Here is a 27,548-nt window from a genome sequence, read left to right as displayed (position 1 = left end):
GAGTGGTGAAGAAAGGCCTCTCTGGGGGCCAGTCCTGTGGCTGAGTGGTTAAGTTCGTGCGCTCCGCTTTGGCGGCCCAGGGTTTTGCCGGTTCGGATCTTGGGCACAGACATGGCACCACTCATCAGGCCACAGTGAGGTGGCACATGTCACAACTAGAAGGACTCATAAATAAAACATACAACCATGTACTGGGGGGATTTGGGGAGGAAAAGCAGGGGAGAAAGAAAAAGATTGGCAACAGTTGTTAGCTCAGGTGCCAATCTTAAAAAAAAAAAAAAAAAGAAAGAAAGAAAGGCTCTTTGGAGAAGAGGAATTAAGAGAGGGCGGGGAAGGTTTCCTGACAGATCCCTGTCTACCAGCGCTCTTACAATACTTATTCTACTTTACCACCACAAAGGTTCACGGCCACGTTTACTACAATGCATTTTGTTTTCCTCTAACATCCCATTTTAATTTTGGATCTTAATAAGCCAGAAACTTGACCTTCTGCTCCTAAGAATAAAAGATTTAAGTACTCCCTATGCTGGTAAAAAGTGGCTGTTATCAGGGCTGGCCCACGGCCAAGTGGTTAAGTTTGTGCGCTCCACTTTGGCAGCCTGCGGTTTGCCAGTTTGGATCCTGGGCAGGGACCTACACACCGCTAATCAAGCTGTGCCATGGTGGCATCCCACATAGAAGAACTAGAATGACTTACAACTAGGATGTGCAACTACGTACTGGGGCGTTGGGTAGAAAAAATGAAGAAAAAGAAAAAAGAGGAAGACTGGCTCAGGGCCAATCTTCCTCAGTAAAAAACCATAAAAAAAAAAAAAGGCTGTTATCAAATACTATGTATGAGTGTCCTTAATAGGCAAATGGTCCTGCTTTCTAATTATCAAAAAAGAATGATCAAAACATACAGATAGCCAACAGACACATGAAAAGATGCTCAACATCACTAACCAACAGGGAAATGCAAATCACAACCACAATGAGATACCACCTCACACCTGTCAGAGTGGCTATTACCAAAAAGACAAAAAATAAGTGTTGGCGAGGATGTGGAGAAAAGGGAAACCTTGTACACTGTTGCTGGGAACGTAAATTGGTGCAGCCATTATGGAAAACAGTATGGAGGTTCCTCAAAAAATTAAAAAATAGAACTACTATATGATCCAGCAATTCCACTTCCAGATATTTATCTGAAGAAAACTAAAACATTAACTGGAAGAGATACATGCACCCTTACGTTCATGGCAGCATTATTTACAATAGCCAAGATATAGAAGCAATCTAAGTGTCTATCAATAGATGACTGGATAAAAAAGAGGTGGTGTACACACACACACACACACACGACAATACCACTCAGCCATAAAAAACAATGAAATCTTGCCATTTGGGACAACATGGATGGACCGAGAGGGGATTACGCTAAATGAAATAAGTAAGAGAAAGGCAAAAACTGTATGACTTCACTTCGGTGTGAAATCTAAAAAACAAAACAAACAAAGATAAAACAGAAACAAACTCATAGATACAAAAAACAAACTGGTGATCAGCAGAGGGGAGGGAGATGGGAAGATGGGCAAAACAGGTAAAGGGGATTAAGAGGTACAAATTTCCAGTTATAAAAAAAAGTAAGTCATGGGGATGTAATGTACATCCCTTTATCTACAAACACTCCCTAGGTGAGGCCATCCAATCCAATGGCATTAATTACCACCCATATGCTGATGATCACCAAACCTTCAGCCCTGAATTCCTTATGCCCAATCCAGATTTCCCAATTGTCTATTCAACATCTCCCACCTGAATGTCTAATAGATATCTCAAACTTAACATGTCCAAAACACACTCTTGATTCCTGCTATACCTCCCATCCCTGCCCCAAATCTTTTTCTCTCCCTAGTCTTTACTAACTTAGAATAAGAACTCTATTTTACCAGAGGCTCGCATCCAAAATCTGAAAGGCATTCTTGATTACTCTTTCTCTTCATAACCCACATCTATTCAACCCATCAGCAAATCCTTTCAAATACATGCATTTATGGCTTCCCTACTTTTCACACTCCAATGACATAGCTTATCTCTGACACTTGAACACATTAAGTATGCTTCCATTTCAGGGACTTTGCACTTGCTGTTCTTTCTGAATGGGTCACTATTCTACCACATATACAGGTAACTTACAACCTCATATCCTTCAAGTTTCTATTCAAATGTCATCATATTGGAAACACCTCCCCTAACTTGCCTCATCTGAAATAGCACCACTTCTCAGTCACCCTCAATCCGCCTTCCATGAGCTAAAGGAAAAATACTAGCTTCTACAGACGTTAGAAACCAGTTTAGCTAATGCCAACTCTTCAGCAAAGAATATAAAATAATCCGCTAATTAATTATAACAGGTGTAACCTACTCCACACTTCCAGAAATTATATCTTACTCACAAAACTACAAGGGCAAGAATCAATTTCTTACAATGCAATTTACTAGCATTTGATAATAACAGTTAACATTTCTTGAATACTTAATATGTCCCAGGCACTGCTCTAAGTGCTTTAAATGCATTAATTTGTGTAATCCTCACAATGAAAGTACAAAACAGACACCATCTTCATCCCCGTTATACAAATAAGACAAAGATGGAGAAGGGGTAAGTTACTTGCCCAAAGCTATAGAGGCATTAAGTGGTAAAGGCAGGATTCAAACCCGCTCAAACCCTGTATCCTTAACCATTATGCTATACTACACTTTAGTTGGCTAATGGGATAGAGTGCCGGGGGGAGAGGGCTTAGTTAATGTAATTAGAGAAAGACTCTCTAAGGAGGGGAATTTGAGCTGAAAACTGAATGATGCAGATTCAGCTAAGTGACTCTCTCAGTGAAGAACGTTCTAGGCCTAAGAAACAGAAAACAAAAATGGACTAAGACAGGAACGAGCTCGGGGAAGGATGCGGGGTCAAAGTGCCAGAACAGCCAGAGTGCTAAATGAGCAGAAGAGCATTAGGAAATGAGGTTAGAGATGGAGAGAGGTCTGCGTGTGGGGACCTTAAGGGCCTTGGTAAGGAGTCTGGTTTTACTCCAACAGAAATGGGAAGGAGGATTAAACAAGGGAGTGTTACACCTGAAAGGCTGGGAGTCCTATCCCCGTGGTCACTGTGGAGGACTCTCAGAATTACTGCTCTTCACCTCAAGGACCTTATGATCTTTTGGGAAAAAAACTAGGTTTCTTACTGCTCTCAGGGAGATGATAAATGGAATGACAGGACAGGACCATATGACCCTGGCTAAGCTCACTGCTGACTGAAGGCGGTGAGCCACAGGTGCAAGAACATCTTTTGTAAATCAGTATAAGTCAACAGTAGTACAGTGTTACAGTAGCAAAGCCAAACACACACTGCTGACGGATCACAGAGTGTTCAATGTCACTTTGTGGGACAAACAGAAAAGAAGAAAATCCACCAAGAACAAAGCCAATCACTTAAGTAACTGCTGAACCCTTTTAGGGAACAAAAGGTGGCTATGGATACCACTGTCAAAGCCCTCCCTAGCATGCTTCACAAATGCACATATTCAGAAAATGGTACTCAGGAAACCATCATAGGGAACACAGTAGGTTTTTTTTTAAACATTTTCATTTATTTATTTTTTGAGGAAGATTAGCCCTGAGCTAACATCTGCCACCAATCCTCCTCTTTTTGCTGAGGAAGACTGGCCCTGAGCTAACATCTGTGCCCATCTTCCTCTACTTCATATGTGGGATGTCTGCCACAGCATGGCTCAACGAGCAGTGCATAGGTGCACACCCAGGATCTGAACCAGTAAACCCTAGGCCACAGAAACAGAACGTGCAAACTTAACTGCTGTGCCACGGGGCCGGCCCCCACAGAAGGCTTTAATAAATTTTATATTTTGAAATTTACAGGCATGGCACAGAAACTGTATTGGGAAATGTACCTGGGCTCTACTGCCAATTGGTACAATGACTATGGCAAATTAACTTTACTTCTAAGGGTCTCATTTTCCTTATGTGTAAATGTGGTAATAGGGTAAGATGCATTTCAGTTCTTAAATACACATGCACACACACACTCCTATGACTCTTCACTTAGTAGTAAAAATCCAAAGGTTTGGAAAACAGTTAAATGATTCTGGACTGGCATGGCATCATGCTGTTCAAAGTACATTGATATATAAATATGAAAATAACCATATAATATGTTTTAGTGTTTTAATATTTTAACATATGAGACGACAAGTATAGCGAAATGGAATCAGTAAGTAGTTAAAGGGGACAAAAACTAAATGAAGCTTTTGGGCTGGACGTCAAATGTTTATGTAAACAGTAGCAAATAACTGCATGTTCCATTTTGAGAGTATGTATACATGAAGTATTAGTTAAAAATATAACAAGCATACAAAACAAAACACTGGACTTCACATTAGGAGGCTTGAGTTCTCATCAGTTTTTAAATTAGTTGTTCTCTACACTGATGGTACTTTATCAGGGAGAACTACTACCAGTGCTTTTTACAGGATTCTATGCTTTGTTCACTTTCATGCTTAGGTATAAAAAATATATAGAGAATTTCTCACACTCCTTTTTAAATCAGGGATTTTAAGTCAGAAAAAAGAGGCTGTCAAAAAATTATCGCTGATACTATTTCTTGCATAAAACAGGATGTTGAAGATTTTTTCATTATTTAAACAAATGTATCAACCAAAATCAACAACCTAAAAAACTACAGATATGAAACATCCAAAGTTACAAAGGTTCCATTTGACTGCTGTCACGAGCGCTCCTCCTTACCTGATGGAGAACTTCCAGAGTGACAGGGTAAAAGAGGTTTTCAATAATGATTCGGAGCACAGGGCTCTGCCCAGGCAGGACTGTGCCTTCATTGGTAGGAGCTCCAGGAAGGGCCAGACTTCCCGACTGGACAGCACTGACAGCCTGCAGCGCAGCTTGGACTCTCTATATAACAATCCAAGATGAGTACTTTTAGTTAAAAAGAAGCATTATATAAGAATCCTCAATATTAGCTGATGTAAAGTAATAAGTAATATAGTTAAATAAAAATACACATATCTACTCTCTTCCGGATGCACATATCCTCCATTTATAATCAGCTCAGTCAAAAGATTTGCTTTCTTATCACAATGTTTAAATCAAATAATTTAAGAAAAGTGCTTAAATTTACTTGAAGAAATGAAAAAAACACATGGCAAAAAAGATGGAAAATTTGGATATGGTTTTAATTTCCTAATTTTTTTTCCTAAAGATTGGCGTCTGAGCTAACATCTGTTGCCAATCTTCTTTTTTTTCCTTCTACTTCTCCTCCTCCTGAAAGTCCCCCAGTACATAGTTGTATATTCTAGTTGTGAGCGCCTCTAGTTGTGCTATGTAGGAGGCCACCTCAGCATGGCCTGATGAGCGGTGCCATGTCTGCGCCCCAGATCTGAACCAGCAAAACCCGGGGCCGCCAAAGCAGAATACATGAACTTAACCACTGGGCCAAGCCAGCCCCTATTTCCTAATTTTTAAACGACAATAGGAAAAAAGACAATGTGAAAGTAACATTAAAGACCACTTAAAAACCAATCAAGTCTCTTTTCTTTTTCCCTCCCTAAACAATTGCATTCTAAAGCCTTTGGGTGGCATATGAGAGGTGTAAATATGGAGAAGAGGAGCTGCGGTGGATCAGAGTCCAGGTGAGAAGGACATCCTGGCATGGAGCATGAGAGCCCGAGGAATGTAAGGAAAGCATCCATGTGGTAGGGCTGTCTGGCTAGCAGAACTGGAGTCCAAACAAGGTAAGGAAGGTATCTACCCACGTGTGGGGGTGGCTCACTGCTGGATATCAGAATCTGAGAAGCATGAGAAGGGTAAGAAAGGCATCCAGAGGAAAGAAGCCTGGCCAGGAGAGTCAGAGCCCAAGGACCAGCAGGAAGGGGTCCACATGGTGTAGGTAGCCAATGTGGTAAAGACAGTCTGAGCAGGGTGAAGAGGTCATCCCTGAGGGCCTGAATGAGGTAAGAAGGTAATTCAACAGAGGGGTAGGTTCGCATGGAACATTAGAGCCCAAACAGCGGAAGGCTGACAAGTTTCTAAATATCATATTCCACTAAAAGCAACCAGGGTGCCCTAAAAAATGTCTAGTTCCAGAGCTGCAGCAAGAAAAGCACAAGATGAGTGTATATCTTTTTTGTTGTTATTGTCGTTGTTTTTACCAGACTTCAAAGAAGTGTTCAAAGAATGACAGGAACATGCCAAAAGAACAAAGAAGACAGGTTGAGGGGGCTCCGTCGGCCAAATATAGGACAATTTGAGAATCAAAATAATGATAACCAATAATAACTCATCAAATAATACAGAAAAAACCTTAAGTCCATACTGATATAAACAGACAGCTGATAAGGAACAGTATACTTGCATTGCCTTAAAGTACCTTCCCCCAAAATACTCTTATTTCCCCCTTTGTAAGTCCTAACTTGACAGTGGAGAAGCCAGGCAAACACCAGCCAAATCAAGTGATTGAGGAGCACATGACCAGTAAAGCAACATACTGAAATTATGTACCACCTGATATGATGCAATGAGGGAAAAAAAGAATGTTACTTCTGTGATGTTCCCGTCAAAGCTACATACACTGAATGTAATAACAAGGAAACATCAGACCAACTCAAATCGAGGGACATCCTAGAAGATTTACTGCCTTTAATTTTCAGAAGTGTCAAGGTCATGAAAGTCAAAGAACTGTTTCAGACTAAAGGAGACTAGGAAGCCGGGACTTTCAAAGAGAACATGTGATTCTGAATAATGCTTGTTTTGCTCTAACAAACATTATTGGGACAATTGGCAAAACTTGAATGCGGTCTGAGCACTGGAAGGAAGTAATGTACCAATGTTAATTTCCTGATTTTCATCGCTGTATTCTGGTTGTGTAGGAGTGTCCTTGTTTGTAGGAAATGCACACTAAAAGTACTGAACAATGAAGACAGACCAGATTAACACCTTATTTACAAATGCCTCAAGAAATCAAAAGTTGTTTGTATTGTATCTACAACTCTTTTCTAATTTTGTGACTGTCTCAAAATTTAAAACATTTAAAGGGGCTGGCCCCATGGCTGAGTGGTTAAGTTCGTGCGCTCCGCTGTGGCAGCCCAGGGTTTCGCTGGGGACATGGCACTGCTCATCAGGCCACGTTGAGGCGGCGTCCCATATGCCGCAACTGGAAGGACCTGCAACTAAGACATACAACTATGTACCAGGCGGGATTTGGGGAGCTAAAGCAGGAAAAAAAAAAAAGATTGGCCACAGTTGCTAGCTCAGGTGCCAATCTTGAAAAAAAAAAAAACATTTAAAAAAGTAGTTGAAAGAAGGAAAAACTGAAAGGACAAAAGCATGATTAATGATTATTGAATTTAAACGCAAGTTTTCATCAATCTTTTGTTCTACACTTATCATTTCTCAAGAATGGTGATAATCAGTAAAATGTGCCACAAAATGAAAGATACCACCACTTTAACGTAGCTTTCATTTTTTACATAGTGATTACTTGCAATTTTAAAGATCACACTACTTTGTATGTTATTTTAAATTAACATTTCTTGCGTTTTGTTTTCATGACTTTAATTTTTAGTTTACTATTATACTATCTCTCTAATGTGAGATATGAACAGTTTTCCAACATTTTGCTATGATAAGTAACACTGAGTCTCTTTCTGAAAATTGGCAATATTTTACTTTCTGTATGCTTAACAGTTGAACAAATTCCACTTTTATACCTATATACAACTCTTTCTTCACACTTTTTAGCAGCATTTTTATGCCACATACAGATTTTTATGCATCAGGCAATACACACACTGTCCAATATTCAGTTTCCAAGGCATCATCATCTTTGAGAGAAATATATGAATAATTTCCTGAATATTTTATGTCACTGGTTTTCAAAACTATGCTCTTATGGAAGTCAAGTGTGTGGAACAGTGAGCACCCCAATCCCGCTTCAAATATGTCAATTTATCTATTTTACACTGGTCTCCCCAGTAATATTTTATCTGGGAAAAGGGGTTCTACTGCTTTCAAGTTTGAAAACTAATCCAGACTTTCCATTTTGAGCCTAGAGTTACGGGGGGCGGGGGGGGGGGGGTGTCAATCAATCAAAACAAGAGCCAAAACTAACACAGGGGTTGGAATTAGCAGAGGACATTAAGGTAGTTAGCATAACTGCAGTGCATGCACACACACAAAGGTAAGTAGAGACATAGAATATAAAAAACAGTGCTGTCCAACAGAATTTTCTGTGATGATGGAACTGCTCACTATCTACACTGTCTAATATATGGCCACCCTGAAATGTGCCTAGTACAAATGAGGAAATTAATATTTTATTTTTTAATTTATTTAAGTGTAGCTAGTGGCTACCATATTGGACATCACAACTCTAGAATGTCTAGGAAAAGACATCATCATAGTGAGGTTCTAAGTAGAATAATGTTTCCTTTTCCTCTTAGATTAGGATGACTCAATCTTATCAAAACTAAGCCTGTATGGGGCCAGACCCGTGCCAAGTGGTCAAGTTCCTGCGCTCCACTTCAGCGGCCCAGGGTTTCGCTGGTTTGGATCCTGGGCACGGACATGGCACCGCTCGTCAGGCCACGTTGAGGCAGCATCCCACATCCCACAACTGGAAGGACGTGCAACTAAGATATACAACCGTGTACAGGGGGTTTTGGGGAGATAAAGCAAGGAAAAAAAAAAATATTGGCAAGAGTTGTTAGCCCAGGTGCCAATCTTTGGAAACAAAAACAAAAAGAAATGAGAAATGGCTTCTTAATATAAAGAGATATTTTAGATACACAGGAGACGTATATTCTGTGTATCCGATGCTAAAAATTATAAGGCAGCAGAATTCCTACTATGGGAGATAATTTTTAAATTTTTCAGCAACAAACTCTGAAATGGTTACATTAACTATTAATAAAGGAAATAGTATGATCAGAAAACCAACAAATATTTTATTGAGGTGAGAGAAGGAAATATATTGCATGTAAAATTTAAACATGCCTAGGGGCTGGCCCCGTGGCGGAGTGGTTATGTTCGCGCGCTCCGCTGCAGGCGGCCCAGTGTTTCGTTGGTTCAAATCCTGGGCGCGGACATGGCACTGCTCGTCAAACCACGCTGAGGTAGCGTCCCACATGCCACAACTAGAAGGACCCACAACGAAGAATATACAACTATGTACTGGGGGGCTTTGGGGAAAAAATAAAATCTTTAAAAAAAAAAAAAAAATTTAAACATGCCTAATGTGAAGAAGACATTTAAAATTGAGATATAAACGAATATACAATAAAATGCAGAGATTCTAAGTTTCATTTTGGTATTTTTTTAAGGAAAATACTTCCATGGTCATATCTGCAGATTTATAAACTTCCACCCACAAGGTCAAGGAAAATTGTCTATATAATAATGACTGTTATTAATACAACTATTTTTCAAATGCTATACCCACAAAATATGATCTAAAATTTTTAACTATAACTTTAGTTTAAATCAAGGGACAAAAATAATTGATATTCACCTGACCCTCTGGCAGGTAAGTTTATAAATTAGAAAAGAAGTTATGGGCATGTTTTGGGATATCTTGCTATCCAGAGAAGAAAAGAGAATCAACAGTAATTTATCAGCTTCCCAGGGCTCTCAGAATAAAAAGACATCTGGGACATTTTATATATGCAAACAGGTACCTTCAATTTTGACTTCAGCTTTGGTGTAGGACTTTAAATAAAAGAAAAACTATTATATTTTATCAACCATCAATGCATAAAAATTGCACAAAAGTAACAAAATGGAAAGGGTACAGGGAAGAAATCAAGCTATCTAAGAATAAACTGGGTCATTTGGGCTGACTTTGGTTGCCAAGTAACTGGGATTTCTCACTGTTTCTCTTTAGAATAATGCAATCTTTAAGAGTTTTATTAAATTGTTTATTTCTTCTTCAAGACTTATACTAACATATTTAGGAATCAAACTAATGAGAAAAATGCAGGACTTGAAAGAAAGTTAAAAACACTACTGAAAGACAGAAAACAAAATACAACTTCCTCTTCAAAAGGATCAGCGAGTGATATAAATATATTAATTATCTTCAAATTCATCTATAAAATCAACCCAATTCCAATTGTGTTGGGGGAGGTTATCAGAAGAGATTCTAGTATATCTGGAGAAATAAACTAAATATATCAATCAAGCAATTTCGGAAAAGACAGTAAAGAGGGTCTTAATATATTCCCTTCCAATATATTAAGCCATAGGGACAATGAAATAGGAATGGAACAGAATGGAACCCAAAAGGTAGTCCAGATTAGACACAGAGTGCTAACCATGTGTATATATGTGTGTTGTAAGCAGGCACAGCATGTGCATAGAAAACTAGAATACGACAAAGGACAAGTTTCACATGAGTAGATAATAAATGGGTTATTCAAGGGGCCGGCCCCGTGGCCGAGTGGTTAAGTTCTCGCACTGTGCTTCGGCAGCCCAGGGTTTCGCTGGTACCGATCCTGGGCATGGACATGGCACCGCTCGTCAGGCCATGTTGAGGCAGGATCCCACATGCTACAACTAGAAGGACCCACAACTAAAATATACAACTATGTACTAGGGAGATTTCGGGAGAAAAAGCAAAAAAAAAGAAAAAGAAGAAGAAGAAGAAGATTGGCAATAGTTGTTAGCTCAGGTGCCAATCTTTAAATAAATAAAATAAATAAGTGGGTTATTCAAAAGATGACACAGGAGAAACTGATCACTAGGAATAAACATAAGACCAAAGCTCTACCCTCACTCCCCATTCTCAAAATATTCTTAATAAAACAAAGACCTAAACATTAAAATAAAAACAACTGAAACATAAAAAAAGGAAAGAAAACACAGGTAAAACATTTTTTTTAAAATCTTACCATACTAGGTCTTTATGAGCATGGTACCAAAGTCAGAAAGCATAATACGATCTTAAGAGATTGGACTACTGTATAAAAATATCTTAAAAACTGCAGCAGCAGACAAAACTCAGAGAGAGAGAAAGTAGAATGGTGATTGCCAGGGGCTAGAGGGGAGAAGGAAATGGAGAGTTACTGTTCAAGGGGTAGAGGAGTTTCAGTTCGGGAAGATAAACTTCCGGAGATAGGTGGGGGTGACAGGTTGCACGTGTGAATGTACGTAACGCCACTGAACTATACAATTAAAAGTGGATAATGGGGGCCGGCCCCGTGGTCGAGTGGTTGAGTTCGCATGCACCGCTTCGGCGGCCCAGGATTTCGCCAGTTCAGATCCTGGGCGCAGACATGGCACCGCTGATCAGGCCATGCTTCGGCGGCTTCCCACATGCCCCAACTAGAAGGACCCACAAATAAAAATACACAACTATGTACTGGGGAGCTTTGGGGAGAAAAAGGAAAAATAAAATCTTAAAAAAAGAAAAGAAGTGGTTAAAATGGTAAATTTCACATTATATATATATTACCACAATTTTAAAAATGGGGAAAAAACAATAGGAATCACCGTAAGTACTTCATAAATTATCAAAGAAAAGTAAGTAAACAGTATGATATAATTTCTCACCAATCATATTAACAAAGACAGACAGAAGAAGTACTTGCTCATCCTTTGTCAGTGGCACCCTAAATTGGCACATAATCTCTACAGAAAGAAATTAGACAACATATGCCAAAATATAAAATACCCATATGCTTGGTCCCAGCAATTTCCTTGCCAGAAATGTAAACCAAATAAGATAATGCTGCAAGTGTGCCAAGATATCTACTATAAAAACAATCCTAAAGTACTATTTGTAAAAGTATAAAACTGGAAACAACCTCAATGTCTATTAACAAGAAACTGGATAAATTATGGCTGTCCCATAGAAGGGAGTATTAAGCAGTCATTTAAAAATTGAGAAGGAGTTCTGTATTTGTTGTCATGAAAACAACATCCATGATATATTATAGAGAAAAAATAATAGCTTTCAAAACGTTAGGTTTCCATTGGTGTAAAATCATATAATAGACAATATACGTGAACAGAGAACGGGTACGCACCAAAATATTAGCAAAATGTTAATCAGTTATCTTGGGGTAACTAGATTGTTTTTTGGTTTTTTTCTTTCACTTTTCTGGAACTTTTGAATGTTTTGCCATAAGTATGGATCCTAATTTATAAGGTAATTTTTCATTTAAAAAAGTCTATATTTTAAAATATCTAGGGGGCCGGCCTGGTGGCGCAGGAGTTAAGTTTGCACATTCTGCTTCGGCGGCCTGGGGTTTGCTGGTTCGGATCCCAGGTGTGGACATGGCATGGCTTGGCACGCCATGCTGTGGTAGGCGTCCCACACATCAAGTGGAGGAAGATGGGCATGGATGTTAGCTCAGGGCCAGTCTTCCTCAGCGAAAAGAGGAGGATTGGCAGCCATTAGCTCAGGGCTAATCTTCCTCAAAAAAAAAAACAACAACAACAACAACAACTTTATGTTTCATTTACTGTTAAGTTTGTATATTATATGCCACTAATTTCTCTTAGAACAAGTTAAGGATTATGTGTAGGAAATGTCACTTTTTAAAAATGTAGAAAACTACAATTTAAATCCAGCAGCTTACATTATAATGATTTTCAACACAGAATCAAAGAGCTGGGGGCGTTCTTTTGCCTAGAGCAAGAGTACAGGGGTCAAATATGCTCTTCACATAATAAAAAACCTCTTTCTTAAATTGCACTTGCTTTGTGGATAAATTTTTCTACCCTTAAGAAACTTCAAATTACTATTTTAACTACTTAAAAATCAACCTGGAGAGACATAAAAGATTCAACATGAACTATATCAAAATAAAAACTGGAAAATGAGGTGAGAAATGCTGACATTCTACATTCCTCATTCCACATCGCTAGAAGAGTCAAAAATCATTTAATGAACATATCTATACAAACTATTATTAACGTCTTAAGTCCAGTTACTTAACATTACAATAGAAGCATCACTCAACTTAATGTCTTTGTTATATATCTTGTAAAAAGAAGGGACTGACTTCTAAATATATAAATGTTATATATTCTGTAAAAAGAAAGGATTCACTTCTGAAGTTCCTTTTAGATCTGAGATTTTAAGAAATTTATAACGCAAGTTTTTTCTTTTTTCTCATGGAATCAGTTTCAAGGAAAAACTAAGTATCTGCCATTTCTAACACCATAACTTCAAACATATTTCTAAATGGCACTATTTTCTCATTCTTAAACCTTCAGCTAAGAAACACACAATCTTTACTAACACAGCATCTCAAGATGAAGAAAAATACATGATTTTTTCCCTTCTGAAAAATACAAAATTAATTTTACGTTATTATACCATGCGTTCTTATAACTATTTTTAAAAATGCCTTGAATACTTACAGCTTGATTAGGTAGATTGTCAGTCTTAAGTTCTCTGTGATTGGAATACTGAATAAAAACAGGCTGGCTTCGGAGGTGAGGAGTAACGGGCGTGTAATAATTCACCATAGTAACAGCAGCTTCCTCAGAAGCCATTTCTAAGAAAGCCTGCAATAAACACAAGAAGGTAAAGTGAAAGCTCATGTTTTTGAAAGACAGTTAAGAACCGTTTTGTCATTCTAGCTTGCTCTAAACTCACGCATTCTCAACAGAAATAATATTGCCCCCAAGGGGATGAAAAGACTTTTGCTTCAAAGTGTATCACTGATGTTAACTGGAAACATTTGAAAAGCTGGGTTCAATACAGGCTTTGGGGCTGGGAAATTGCCAACTGATTAAATGATTTCACATAATTTTTTTGTCTTCCTCTTATTTCTGTTTTTTCTAAAATCTACAAATAAGTAAAAAGGCAAAAATAAATGTGTGCATCAACACCGTAAATGGATGCTCTCAGGGATTTAACAGTGCCTTCCTAAAAAGTTCTCAAAGAAAGATGGGGCAGAACGATTTGCTCTCCTTTACCTTCTTATAAAACAGCTATTTATGAATACAGTTAAGTACACCATTCAAGTGCAAAGCCTCAGATGCTCAAATGAGGGAAATGGGAGAACTTCCCACATGAAGTCAACACTGATTTGAGTCAATCGAGTGATCTTTGTTTGCTATCTGTAATCACTGTACTAATCCTAGATATCTGAGGAATAACACAGGAAGAGCTGAGATGGAGGAAGCTCCTTGGTATCTGTCTTCTTTTCAATACGGCTGCATCTAGCTGTCAGGACTCCTGGAACTTCTGTGACGGAACAGGCTACTTACAGAGCTTTAAGGTAGCAGGTTTTGCCACCCTATCTTAAAGGTTAGTTAGGAAGATAAAATATAGACATATACTAATCATTCTGAGCTCTCAGAACTACCTATAAGAACATCTCAAATTTAAAATGCAGGAAGAACCTCTGATCCAAATCAACACAAATTTCTAGTTAGACAAGTCATTCTTTTTTTTTTTACTACAACAGAGCATTTAACTTGCAAGCATATAGTAACCACTTCAAATTACATATAAAACATCTATGATTCATTTATAAAATATTATTGAACACAGGACATTCACTGAACACAAGAAAAGTCAAACTATTTCTTTGTTTATAGTTACTTTACTTGCCAAGTGTTTCCATTTGGCAAATATTCGAGTAACCCTTGACAAATGTTTAAATATGATGCTTAACTGTAGCAATTAAATATCACAGCTGACTCAATTAAATGCTTCAATTGAGAGGCCAGCCTGGTGGCGTAGTGGTTAGGTTTGTGTGCTCTGCTTCAGTGGCCCGGGTTCGCCAGTTTGGATCCTGGGCCTGGACCCAGCACCGCTTATCAAGCCATGCTGTGACAGGCGTCCCACATATAAAATAGAGGAAGATGGGTACAGATGTTAGCTCAGGGCCAGTCTTCCTCAATAACTAAAACAAATAAATAAATAAATGCTTTAACTGACTAACAATAGTCTATGAAGTAGTAATGTAAGCCACATGATAGTGGATCAAATACCATTAATTAATTGATCCACAGTAAACAAATGAAACTCTACCATCTTCAAAAGACAAAATAGATTTTGAGTCATTTATACTATCTAAAAGGTATAAATGTCCATGACATGCTTTAAAGCCATTACCCAATTTTATCAGTAATATACATTTTGTAATTTTTCTTAAAAAAAGAGGATGAAAATGATCAAGGTAACAAAAATAGCTATGGCAGTACTTCCTAACTATATGGTGGTTAATCATCTTTTCAACAAATAATTTGTAAACCACATTCTAATAATACTCACTACATGGGGAGAAAGTATATTTCTGTAAACTCCTTGCTAAATGTTAAGAACTCATTCAGGGTGTAGTGGTTAAGTTCAGCGTGCTCTGCTTCAGTGGCCCAGTGGTTCACAGGTTCAGATCCTGGGCATGGACCCACACCATTTGTCAGCCATGCTGTGGTGGTGATCCACATATAAAAGTGGAGGAAGACTGGCACAGATGCTAGCTCAGGGCTAATCTTCCTCAAGCAAAAAAAAGAATAAGATTGGCAACAGATATTAGCTCAGGGCTAATCCTCCTCAGCAAAAAAAAGAAAATTTTTTTAAAGAACTCATTCAATGTCTAACATCAGTCACAAAAAGGAAAAGCTAAACAATGTCTTTGGAATACACAATTCTTGTTGTAAGAAGTTTTCCCTGAAAGGATATATAACCCAAAAATTCACATGTAGAAACAAAATTTTCCACTTGGAGCCTGATAAAGGAATTATTTACGTTTTTCCAAAGTATCTGTCAAAGGGATCAATTTTCAAACTGTGAGGTGGAGAGAAAACCAAAAGTCACTACTCACAAAAAGGCTGGTGAAAATAACCCCTACTCTGCCCTCAACACTCCGCCTACAAGTACCACAGGTAAGATTAGGCCTTAAAGTGGTTCTAGTGACTCATATAAGAATCTCTTGCTGAAGTGTGTTATTAACAAGATACTTTCTAAACAGGATTTATGATCAAAAGACAAGCAATTAACATTAACAAGTCAATTAGTACTGCACATAAATAGAAACCCAGAACCAATAGTAGAAACAAAGGAAACTGTCACTTTGCCTCCTGCCTCTCACAGCCATTTGACATAACGTACAGGATATGCTACATGAAGCATGATAATGTACATGATACATGGTTAGCCATTAGACATCTCACAGCCATCAGACATGGCCATTCTGGCTCTTTTCAAACCACGCCAATCATATTATTCAATAGTGGTAACTGTGCTCAAATACACAGCAAGTGCATGCACCTCTCCAAAAGATGTGAGATAAATGTGTAAACACAACAAGAGCCAAATACTAAGACATGTTATTTAACTTCTCCAGATCTTAATAACCTTATCTGAACTAAACAGGGATATTAATTAATTTACTAAAGTCAGGTGTTTAAATCAGACATCATCATCCAATCTCTTTCATGCCCAACATTAATCAATCTACTTATTTATAAAAATATACTTATAATGTGTTTCTTAAACTTGTTTACGAAAAGCATAAGAAACACAGTGACTTATCACGATGTACTACAAATTACTAGGGCCTAGATTTGTTGTCCTCTTCTTGTCAGCAATGCTCTGTGTAAAAGATTTTTAGGACAATCAAAAACTAGGAAAGAACTAAAGAATTCATCTCAGTGGAGTCTGAGTCCGAACAAGAAAGTACTGGATTAGTACTGTGACAAGTACTATATTTTTGTCATGGTCACCACAAAAGCAAGTTTCCTTATTCATCTTAAGTTGAAAAACCTATTAACTTCTGAACTAAAGAATCTCTTACAGTCTCTTTCAAATTATTAAAGAAGCTACATATTAATTCTACAACTAAAGGATACTAAACATTTCTACTTAGATTTTGGAAAACTCAAATGTTCTTTAATTTGCCAAATAAGGTATTATTTACATCCTCTCTCTTTCTCTGTGAGGGGCTTATGATCATCATAGGATATTTTCATAAACCATTTTGTAACTAAGAATATAAAATATACTTTTTGTTAAGGAGGAAAAAGACAAGTTAATGAAAACAGAATCTTGTATCCTGTGTCAATCTTTTTGTTTGCTGCTTCCTGTCATACAAAAAAGAAAAATTCTGTCCTAGAAACTTTATGTAAATAGAGAGAAATTTAGAAAATACAGAAAAATTCAAGGAAAAAAATCATCTTTACCACTAACACCCAGAGATAAGCACTGTGGGTCAACCTTTAAATATTACATACCTGGCTTTTTCCTTTCAACATCAAAAGATTAGTTACTTTGCCAAATGGTAGACCTAATGATATGACCTCTGCTTCGGTGACATCACTGGGAATTTTGCGAAGATGCAGAACCCGGGAAGGCGAACAGGGAGGTCTATCTCCTTTAAATTTCTTGTGGTCATTCCCATTCGCTAAAAAATATAAGATTTTTTTTTTAATTACTGACACTAATTTGGGTTGACAAACTACATTAACCAAATTGTCAAATCTGATCTTCCAAGAATTTTAGGTTTTGAAATTCAGGAAAACTATGGGGCTGATATGGAGAGAAGGGAGGACAGTGGAAAACAAAATCATCCACCTGTCAACGAATGTGTTTTTCTGTTTTTCACTGCAGGTATTAAGTTTTTTAAAAATCAAAGTCTGATTTTTAACCTCAAGGAAAAGTACTAGGTAAACGAATTACATGTTTAGAGGTATCAAATACCTCTAAATAGTCAACTATGTGTTGTGGATAGAGAATATTTATAAAGTCTTTAACGTATTTTTAAAGATATTTTTCTAAGTTGTTCTATCATTAAATAAATAAGAACAATAACTTTTAGAAAAGACTATAATAGAAATTTTATATTTATCACATTCTATGGGAATTTGGATTTATTTGAGCTGTGTTTATGTAAATACAGTTTATTTCTTACGCATTATTTATTTTCTACTAATTTATTTTTAAGTGTATTAAAAAGATAAATTATGGTTTCCGAGGATAATCTTAACCTTTATTATGTAACAGTAGCTCTTAACATAATCGTCACCTTGAATGGGAATTTTCAGCCCTACCCAGATGTACTGAATCAAAAACTAAGGGTGGATCCAGCAAGCTGTGTTTTTTAGCAAGTCCTCCAGATGATTCTGATGCAACCTGAAGTTTGAGAGCCACTGCTATAAAATAAAGACATCTATTATCCCAGTTCACAGCTAAATTTTATTTAAGTCTATTGTTTTGAACTAACATGTGTAAGGAACACTCAAATTTATGTACATAAGATTCAGAAATTTTTTCTTCCCAGGAATAGCACCATGTAAGACTGAATGAAAATTAGCTGAAAGCCAAAAGTTTCATTCAAAAATTTTTCCTTCTCCCCAAAGGCCCCAGTACATAGATTTTAGTTGTGGGTCTTTCTAGTTGTGGCATGTGAGACGCCGCATCAGTGCGGCCTGATGAGCGGTGCTAGGTCCACGCCCAGGATCCAAACCGGTGAAACCCTGGGCCGCTGAAGTGGAGCGTGCGAACTTAACCACTCAGCCACAGGGCCAGCCCCAACAGTACCCTTTTTTTTTTAATACCAAATACCATACTTAGCATTATTAAAAGGAAAATTTCCAAATGGCAAAAATTCTCATTTTTCTAAACACTAGAGGAACTTTACAGTCAGACGTATGTGATCCTAAAGAAATTTCATGAGAACCTCATAAAAATTATATGACAATATTTTGTACCATACCTGTGGCATAAAACTCAACTTGCTTACAGGTGACTAGGCTGACTTAATAAGCACCTGCTCCCAAATTCTCTTATGTTCGTGAATGCAGGCAGTATCCTACGGAGACCCAAAAGACGTTATTAATTCTTAGGTGTCCTTTGAGGTCTGCGCCTGTATAGAGCAAATGCCTGCGCCACACTGAGGAAATTAATAGGCAGTCAAATATTTACTGGAAATTAATCTGGGAGGCAAGATATTCCTCTCCTCCTCTTTTCTCACCAATCATCACGAAATACTGATTTTTCCCTCCAAAATGACTGATTACATCTTCATCTCCATTCTCAATGTCACTAGCCTCACTTAGGACCTGTCCCCTTCTGCACTTCCTTGCTCCAGGTCTCACTCCCCCTCTAGCCCTACACTGATCCAACATCATATCAACCTAACCAAAACAGTGTATGATGTCATCATCCTGCTCTAAAAACCCTGACAGGCTTCTAACTACCTAAAATGTCTGCTAGTTTCTAGTTTTCACACTTTTTTCACTTACACTGCCTCATTTGAGTTGACACAAAAATATGAGTTAAATCTTACTAATTTTAACAGATTAAGAGACAGGTTCAGAGATTAAATGATTCACTTTTGTACACAGCTAGCAAGGGAAAAGTTTTATTCAAACTAAAGTTTAAAAGTAATATTTTTTAATCACAAAAATCTCAGTGTCTTACCATCCCTAGGAAAAAATAAGCAACTTGACACTGACACAAATTTTCAAAGTGCATGCAGATTTATGTGGATTATAACAACACTGTCACTAGATTAGAACACCAAACATCAGGTCCTGGGTAGGAGTGAAAGCCAAGCATGGAGTGCCTTTCTGCGCCCTCCGGGTAGGCCTAGAGCTAGCCACCACCACCACCACCTTGTGCTTTCTTAACCAGCACAAGGTGTTCAAGGCTGGAAAAAGATCCTAAGGGCAAAGGCTTTTATCAGTTTACCCAGAATATTCCAAAATGAATGGACGAATATTAAGGTTGTTTCTTTAACAGAGATAGTCATAATCTCTGTGAAACTATGTATGTAGTAGGCTATACAATCTAGGTTTGTCTAAGCATAGTCTATGACGTTGACATAACAATGAAATTGCCTAAGGACAAATATCTCAGAAGGTATCTCTGTTGTTAAGTGACATGTGACTGTATCTATACCAGCTATTTGAGCTTTTGTTGCACTATCAAATAAAGACCTATGGTGACAAACTTGTATCAAGAAATGCTGAAGTACAAATCACTACTTTAGGTTGTTAATTGTTCTGCACTATAAACGTGCCTGAGCTATATGTTAAGAGCATGAAACCAGACATTCCCTTCTGGGCAAGTTATCTGACATAACCCAGCCTCAGAGTCGTCTCCTGTAAAAAGAATATAAGAAAGAGGCTATTTTTTAAATTAAATTAGATAACATATTTAAATATCAGGTGTAATGCCTCATACATAGTGATGAATAATATACATCTAGATTTTCTTAAGGAGGACTGTTTTACCTGGTAATTATGTTCATTTTACTTTTTTGGTTTAAAATGATGATTGTATGTGATAGTGACTTTTCTCTCTTGATGTCCTCTTTGCGAAATTAACAAGTGATCAAACTTAATTGAAAATTTTATTACTCTATGATATCTAAAAATCTAAGCACTACTCATCCAGATGACTCAAAAAAGGTTCTATCTAAAGACTTAATAAATATAATAATCTGAAAATGGAAAATGTATATGTTATCATATGGCCATAATTTAATAAAAGTCAACAGGAAACAAAATTCTAATGCACTGAATACATAACTTTGAAGAATTATTCTCTGTATAAAAGGATACACTACAGACTTCCCAAAAGTTTTATTATGAAAATTAGCATTTAAATACTTAGCTTATATAAATCTTGTATTTTATTAAACAATATATTGAAAACCACTGGATGCCTACTACATATTAATCATGTTCCCAAGAGATAAGTGGAAGCTTTTCCAAAGTCATATATTCCCCTCTCAAAACTGGAGGAATCTAGGGCCAGCCCCGTGGTCCAGTGGTTCAGTTTGGCACGCTGCACTTCAGCAGCCCAGGTTTTGTTCCCCAGCATGGAGCTACACCACTTGTCAGTGGTGATGCTGTAGTGGCAGCTCACATACAAAAATGGAAGACTGGCAACAGATGTTAGCTCAGGGCAAATCTTCCTCAGGAAAAAAACAGTAAAAAAACAAAAAACAAAAAACCTAGAGGAATCTTACTGGGAAAACTATCCTAGAAATATGGATCTTTTTAAAAGTCCAACTTTATTAGGGTATACTTTAGATACAATAAAAGCCATCCACATTTGAAACTCAGAATTTGACATCTGACAAATGTATATACCCAAATGACCACAAAAATCAAGATAAAGAACATTTCCATCATCCCTAAATGTTCCCTAGCACCCCTTTGTAGTCAGTCCTGCCTCCAGCTCCTCAATTAATATGGCCAGCATTTGTCACTAACAGTCTTGATTACTATAGTTTCATAGCAGTTTTCAAAATAAAGTACTTATCTGAAGAGAATCCATATCCTAATAATTTTGAATCATCCAAACCATACATATCATGATATCTCTCTGCATTCCATTTAGGCGTTCTTTAATTTTTATCAGCAATGTTCTGTGGTTTTCAGTGTAATGGTCTTCTTGCACAAACTTTGACGCATTTACCCCTAAGTACTTCATAATTATTAATCAATTTACAAGTAACACTTTTAAATTTTTATGTTCCGGGGCCGGCCCCATGGCTGAGTGGTTAAGTTCATGCGCTCCGCTGTGATGGCCCAGGGTTTCACCAGTTCGAATCATGGGCGAGGACATGGCACTGCTCATCAGGCCACGCTGAGGCGGCATCCCACATGCCACAACTAGACGGACTCACAACTAAAAATACACATCTATGTACCGCGGGGCTTTGGGGAGAAAAAAGGAAAAATAAAATCTTTAAAAGAAATTTTTTTAAATAAATAAAAAGTAAGTAATTTTTTATATTCCAACTAATCATTCATAGTATACAAGAAATACAATTGATTTTGGTATACTGACCAACCGTATTCTGCAACCTTGTTATTCTTAAGCATTTTCTACATACAGTTTTATTTCTTACTTTCCAATCTTTTCTTATTCTAGTTTTATTGAATTGGCTAGGCCTTCTTGCACAAAGTTCAACAGAAATAATGAGATTGTACACCCTTGCATCATTCCTGGTTTCAGAGAGAAAGCACCGTCCTACACCATTAAGTATAATATTTTTTGTAGTTTCACACCTTTACCAGGTTGAAAAGGTTCCCTTCTATTCCTAGTTGGTTGAGGGCTTTGTTTATCACGCATAGGAATTGAACTTTTTCAAATGCCTTCTCTGGGTATATTAAGATGACCATAAGGTTTTTCTCTTTTGTTCTGCTAATACAGTATATTATATTGACTAATTTTCAAAAGTTAAACCACTTTGTATTCCTGGAATATAGCCTACTTGGTCATGATATATTATCTCCTCTCTCTTCATATGTGTGTGTGTGTATACAGCTGAATCTGATATAATACCTTCCTAAACATTTTTGTGTCCATATTCATGAAGGATATTAATCTGTAGTCTCCTCCTCCTCCCTACTGTGTCAGGGTAATACTAACCTCATAAAATGAACTGGAAAGTGTCTTCTCTTCTTCTATATTATGAAAGAGTTTGTGTAGAATTGGTATTATTTCTTCCTTAAATGTTTGACAGAATTCACAAATAAAGCCACTGAGCCTGGACTTTTTAATTATCAATTTGATTTTTAAAACAGGTATAGGGCTATTTGGATTTTCTACTTCTTTTGCACCAGTTATGTTGTAATTTGTTTTTCAAGGAATTTGCCTACTTGATCTAAATTGTCAAATTTATTGGCTTAAAATTGTTCATAACATTCGCTTGATATCTGTCTTAGCCTGCTCGGGATTACTGTAACAAAATATGACAGATAGGGTAGCTTAAACAATAAAAATTTATTCTCACAGGGACTGGCCCCGTGGCCGAGTGGTTAAGTTCGCGCGCTCCGCTGCAGGCGGCCCAGTGTTTCGTCAGTTCGACTCCTGGGCGCGGACATGGCACTGCTCATCAGACCACGCTGAGGCAGCGTCCCACATGCCACAACTAGAAGGACCCACAACGAAGAATACACAGCTATGTACCGGGGGGCTTTGGGGAGAAAAGGGAAAAAATAAAATCTTTAAAAAAAAAATTAATTCTCACAGCTCTGGAGACTAGAAGTCCAACATCAAGGTGCCAGTATGGTCGCTTTCTAGTGAGGGCTCTTTTCTTGGCTTAGAGACAGCCACCTTTTCAAAGTATCCTCACATGACAGGGGTGGAGGGAAAAGTAGTTCTCCATATCTCTTCTTATAAGGACACTAATCCGACTGTGAGGGCCCCACCCGAAAGGCCCCATCTCCAAATATCATCACATTGGGGATTAGGGCTTAAATATATGAATTTGGGGTGTACAAACATTCAGTCCATAAAAATATCTTTTAATGTCTATAAGATCACTCTTGATATTGGTAATTTCTATCTTCTCTTTTCTGCCTACCCAGAAGTTTATTAATTTTATTGGTTTATTAAAAAAAACAGCTATTTGTTTCATTAATTTTTCTCTGCTGTTTGTTTTCTATGTCATTAATTTTTGCTCTCATATTGAATATTTTCTTCTATTTTCTTGAGGTTTAACTTGCTCTGCCTATGCAATGCTTAGAAGCTTAGATAATTCATTTTGGACTTTTTTATTTTCTAATATGAACATTTAAAGCTGTAAATTTCCTTCTAAGAACAATTCTAGCTGAACCCTATGAACTTTAATAAGCTGTGTTTTCATTTTAATTCACTTCAAAATATTTTCTAATCTCCCTTGTGGCTTCTTATTTGATCCATGGGTTAAGTGTTACTCTTTTTCTAATTAATTGGAGATTTTTCCCAAATATTGGAGAATCATGCTTTTTTGATTTCTAATATAATTCGAATAAAGTGAGAGAACTAACGCTACATAGTTTTACTGCATTTATATTTATTGAGACTTGTTTTAGGATCCAGCATATAGCCTATCTTGAAGACTACTTCATGTGAACTCAAAAAGAATATGTATTCTGCGGGTTTTGGGGAGATTGTTCCACAGGTCATTTAGGTCAAGCTGGTTGATAGTGGGGAAAACTTTGATGTTAAGGGATCTACAAACTTTTTCTTAAAAAGTCACTTAAATACGTTAGACGTTGTGTGTCATACAAGCTTTGTACCAACTATTCACCTCTGTAGTCATAGTATGAAAGCAGCCACAGGTAATATGTCAACAAGTGAGACTGTGTTCAAACAAAATTTTATGTATGGACACTGATTTGTGAATTTCATCTAAGTTCCACATATCACAAAATATTGTCATCTTTTTCACTATTTAAAAATGTAAAAATCAGTCTTAGTCCATGAGCAATGGGATAGGAGTTTGCCAACCCCTATTCTGTATCCTTATTGATTTTCTATCTACTATGCTGTCAACTACTGAGAGAGAAGTGTTGAAATCTCCAGTCATAATTGTAGATTTGTCTCTTTCTCTGTTTAGTTCTAATAGTTTTCACTTTATGTATTTTGAAGATCTGTAATTAGGTAAATATATATTCAAGATATATATATTTATCAAGAAACACAAATAAATAAAATGAAATATAAAATCATAAATAAATGATGAATAAAATGGAATACAAAAAGATAATCTAAAGAAAGCCAGGAAACAAAGGAAAAAGAACAAAGAATAAACAGGACAAGTAGAAAACAAACAGCAAGACGGTAGACTTAAATCCACCCACGTCAATAACTACATTAAATGGAAACGACAAAGATTCCAATTAAAAGGCAGAGATTATCAGTCTGGATAAAAGCAAGACTCAATTATATGATGTGAATAAGAAACGCATTTTAAAGATTTTTTTCTTTTTTTCTCCCCAAAGCTCCCCAGTACATTGTTGTACATTTTTAATTTGTGCGTCCTTCTAGTTGTGGCATGTGGGACATCGTCTCAGCATGGCTTGATGAGTGGTGCCCAGGATCAGAACCGGTGAAACTGTCGGCCACCAAAGCAGAGTGCACAAACTTAACCACTCGGCCACGGGGTCAGCCCGAAGAAACTCATTTTAAATATAAAATCTCAGTTAAAAGTAAAAGGATGGAAAAAATAAATATGTAAACACTAATCATAAGAAAGCTGGAGTAGCTGTACTAATATCAGACAAAGCAGACTTCAGGAACAGGAATATTACCAGCAATAGAGACATTTCATAGTGATAAAGGGATCAGTTTATCAAGAAAATATAATATGTCATGCATAAAAGGCACATATAACATGCACATAAAAGGCAGATAATTTCTGCTTTTTAATTGGAATCTTTGCCTTTTTTTGTAAGTGACTGCTCTGGGGTTAAATCAGCAATGCATCTTTAACTTTGCACAGTCTACCTTCAAATCATATTATACCATCCAGGTATAACATAAGAACTTCTCAAAGAAATATGTCTATTTCCCTCATCATACCCTGTGTTATTGTCCTATATTTTAACTTTTTCACATATGCTATAACCCTCGAAATATATTAATACTATCTTGCTTTAAATATCCAACTCTATTTTCTTTTTCTATCTCATTTTACTCAATGTACCTTGTAAAGCTTTCCACAGGGAGCACTCTATATTTTCTTTTCAATTGTTTTTAATGTGGTGAAATACACATAACATTAAACTCACTATATCTTAACCATTTTGAAATGCAGAATTCAGTGGTGTTAAATACATTCATAATGTTGTACAATTATCACCAAAATCCATCTCCATAACTCTTCTCATCTTGTAAAACTGAAACTCTGTACTCATTAAACAGTAACTTCCCATTCTCCCCTTTTCCAGCCCCTGGCAACTACCGTTCAAATCTCTGTCTCTATGATTTTGACTAAGTATCCTTTCTCATTTTCTTTTGTGCATATTCCATAGCTATTTCTAATTACCTTAGGGATTAGATTTAACATGCTAAATTTATAACATTCTAATTTGAATTTATACCAGCTTAACTTCAATAACATACAAAAACTCTGCTCCCTTACAGCTCTGTCCCCACCCTCTTTGGTTGTTCATGTCACAAAATTACATCTTTATACACTGTGTGCCCATAAACACAAACTAATAATTCTTTTAAATGCATTAGTCTCCTAAATTACATAGAAAACAAAATGTGGACTTATAAACCAAGTGACTCAGCAGCTTTCAGATTAATTTTTTTGAAAACATTATTAGTCTCTTAAATCACACAAAAAATAAAAGTGAAGTTATAAACCAACATTAGAATAACACTGGCTTTTATAACTGCTCATGTATTTGCCTTCATTGAGATCTTTATTTCTTTATATGACTTTGAGTTATTGCCTAGTGTCCTTTCATTTCACCCTAAAGGACTCCCCTGAGTATTCCTTGAAGGGCAGGTCTAGTGGGAACAAACTCTTTCAGCTTTTGAAGGACAGTTTTGCCAAATATATGATTCTTGGTTGACAGTTTTACTCTTTCAGCATTTTGAATATATTGGCCCACCGTCTTCTGGCCTCCAAAGTTCCTGATGAGAAATCTACTCATATTCTTATTGAGGATTCCTTGTATGGAATGAGTCGACTCTCTTATTGCTTTCAAGATTCTTTGTCTTTGGCTTTCAAAACTTTGATTATAATACGTCTCACTGTGGGTCTTGCTGAGTTCATCATTACTGGGAGCTCATTAAGCTTCTTGGATGTTTATATTCACGTTTTTTATTACATTTGAGAATGCAGTAACTCTAGAAATCAGATTCTTCCCTTTCACCAGGGTTTTCCAGTTTCTGTTTATCATTTTTCCTTTTTTGATTGTCTTAGGCTGTCTCTGTGCCAAGGATGAGCCTGCTACGTAAACTTAAGGTCTCCTCAGGTTTCTTCTGAGCCTTTTCCTGGGCATGCACAACCACTTTCTAATTTTCCCTAGAGGTGCAGGGGGAGTAGAGAGGCTTGCAACAGTAGGAGAAGATGCAAGCACAATGGCTGCATGTCTCTTTGTCTGCAGCTGTGTGATCAGAAGCAGCAGCAACTAGCAATCAGAACACAGATCCGCAAAAGTTGGAGAACAAGGTCCTATTTGCCTCTGGCTCCTGCAAACTGTTGAAAGCTGCTCCTGGAACAGGTACACAGCTGCCTGCCATGTGACTGAGGGTCGGGGATGGGTAGCTGCTACTGTGCTAAGAGCTAAAAATGGCCAAAATTAACCACAATTTACCATCTAAGTCTTCCCCTGGAACTTGCAGGCCCTCAATAGCTCCAGAATTCCAAATTACTTGCAGACAAGATTCTGCCAGTGCAATTGTTGTGTAGGTAGGGAGACGGATTCCTGGTACTCCTTACTCCTTCATATTCCCAGAATCCTCCCTCAATTATCTTAAATTAATTCAAAAAATGAGGGAGAAAAGTTACATATCGACAAATTTACCACTTTGCGGAGACCCAAGTTTCCACCTGGCATCATTTTCTTCAAGCCTGAAGAATTTCCTTTACCCCGTTGTGAAATAACTCTGTTACTAACAAATGCTCTCAGCTCTTAGTGCTGTAAAGAAGGCTTTAACTTCATTTTTGAAAAATATTTTAAGCTGGATTTAGAATTCCAGTTTGATAGCATTTATTTTCAGCACTTTAAAGATGTTGCTCCATTGTCTTGTGGCTTGAAACAGCTTCAGGCAAGAAATCTCT

General features: G+C 37.1%; 1 protein-coding gene across 13 annotated transcripts in view; it reads right to left on the bottom strand.

Annotated features, from left to right (window-relative positions):
- PTBP3 (polypyrimidine tract binding protein 3) overlaps positions 1 to 27,548 on the bottom strand; it is a 103,748-nt gene that overhangs the window by 29,493 nt on the left and 46,707 nt on the right. For 7 of the 13 annotated variants that reach the window (XM_070518994.1, XM_070518997.1, XM_070518991.1 and 4 more), the window contains 2 exons: positions 13,432 to 13,578; positions 4,798 to 4,962 (listed from right to left, as the gene is read on the bottom strand). In XM_070518994.1, coding sequence (XP_070375095.1) covers positions 4,798 to 4,962; positions 13,432 to 13,566 — 300 coding nt within the window. In that variant the 5' untranslated portion in view covers positions 13,567 to 13,578. Of the gene's footprint in view, positions 1 to 4,797; positions 4,963 to 13,431; positions 13,579 to 17,256; positions 17,427 to 27,548 lie in introns of all 13 variants that reach the window. The other 6 variants (XM_070518984.1, XM_070518985.1, XM_070518986.1 and 3 more) reach the window with 1 other exon arrangement.

The sequence above is a fragment of the Equus asinus genome, chromosome 10 (genome assembly GCF_041296235.1).
Source record: "Equus asinus isolate D_3611 breed Donkey chromosome 10, EquAss-T2T_v2, whole genome shotgun sequence".
NCBI classification, from domain to species: Eukaryota; Metazoa; Chordata; class Mammalia; order Perissodactyla; family Equidae; genus Equus; species Equus asinus.
This window is presented reverse-complemented; position numbering and strand designations above follow the sequence as displayed.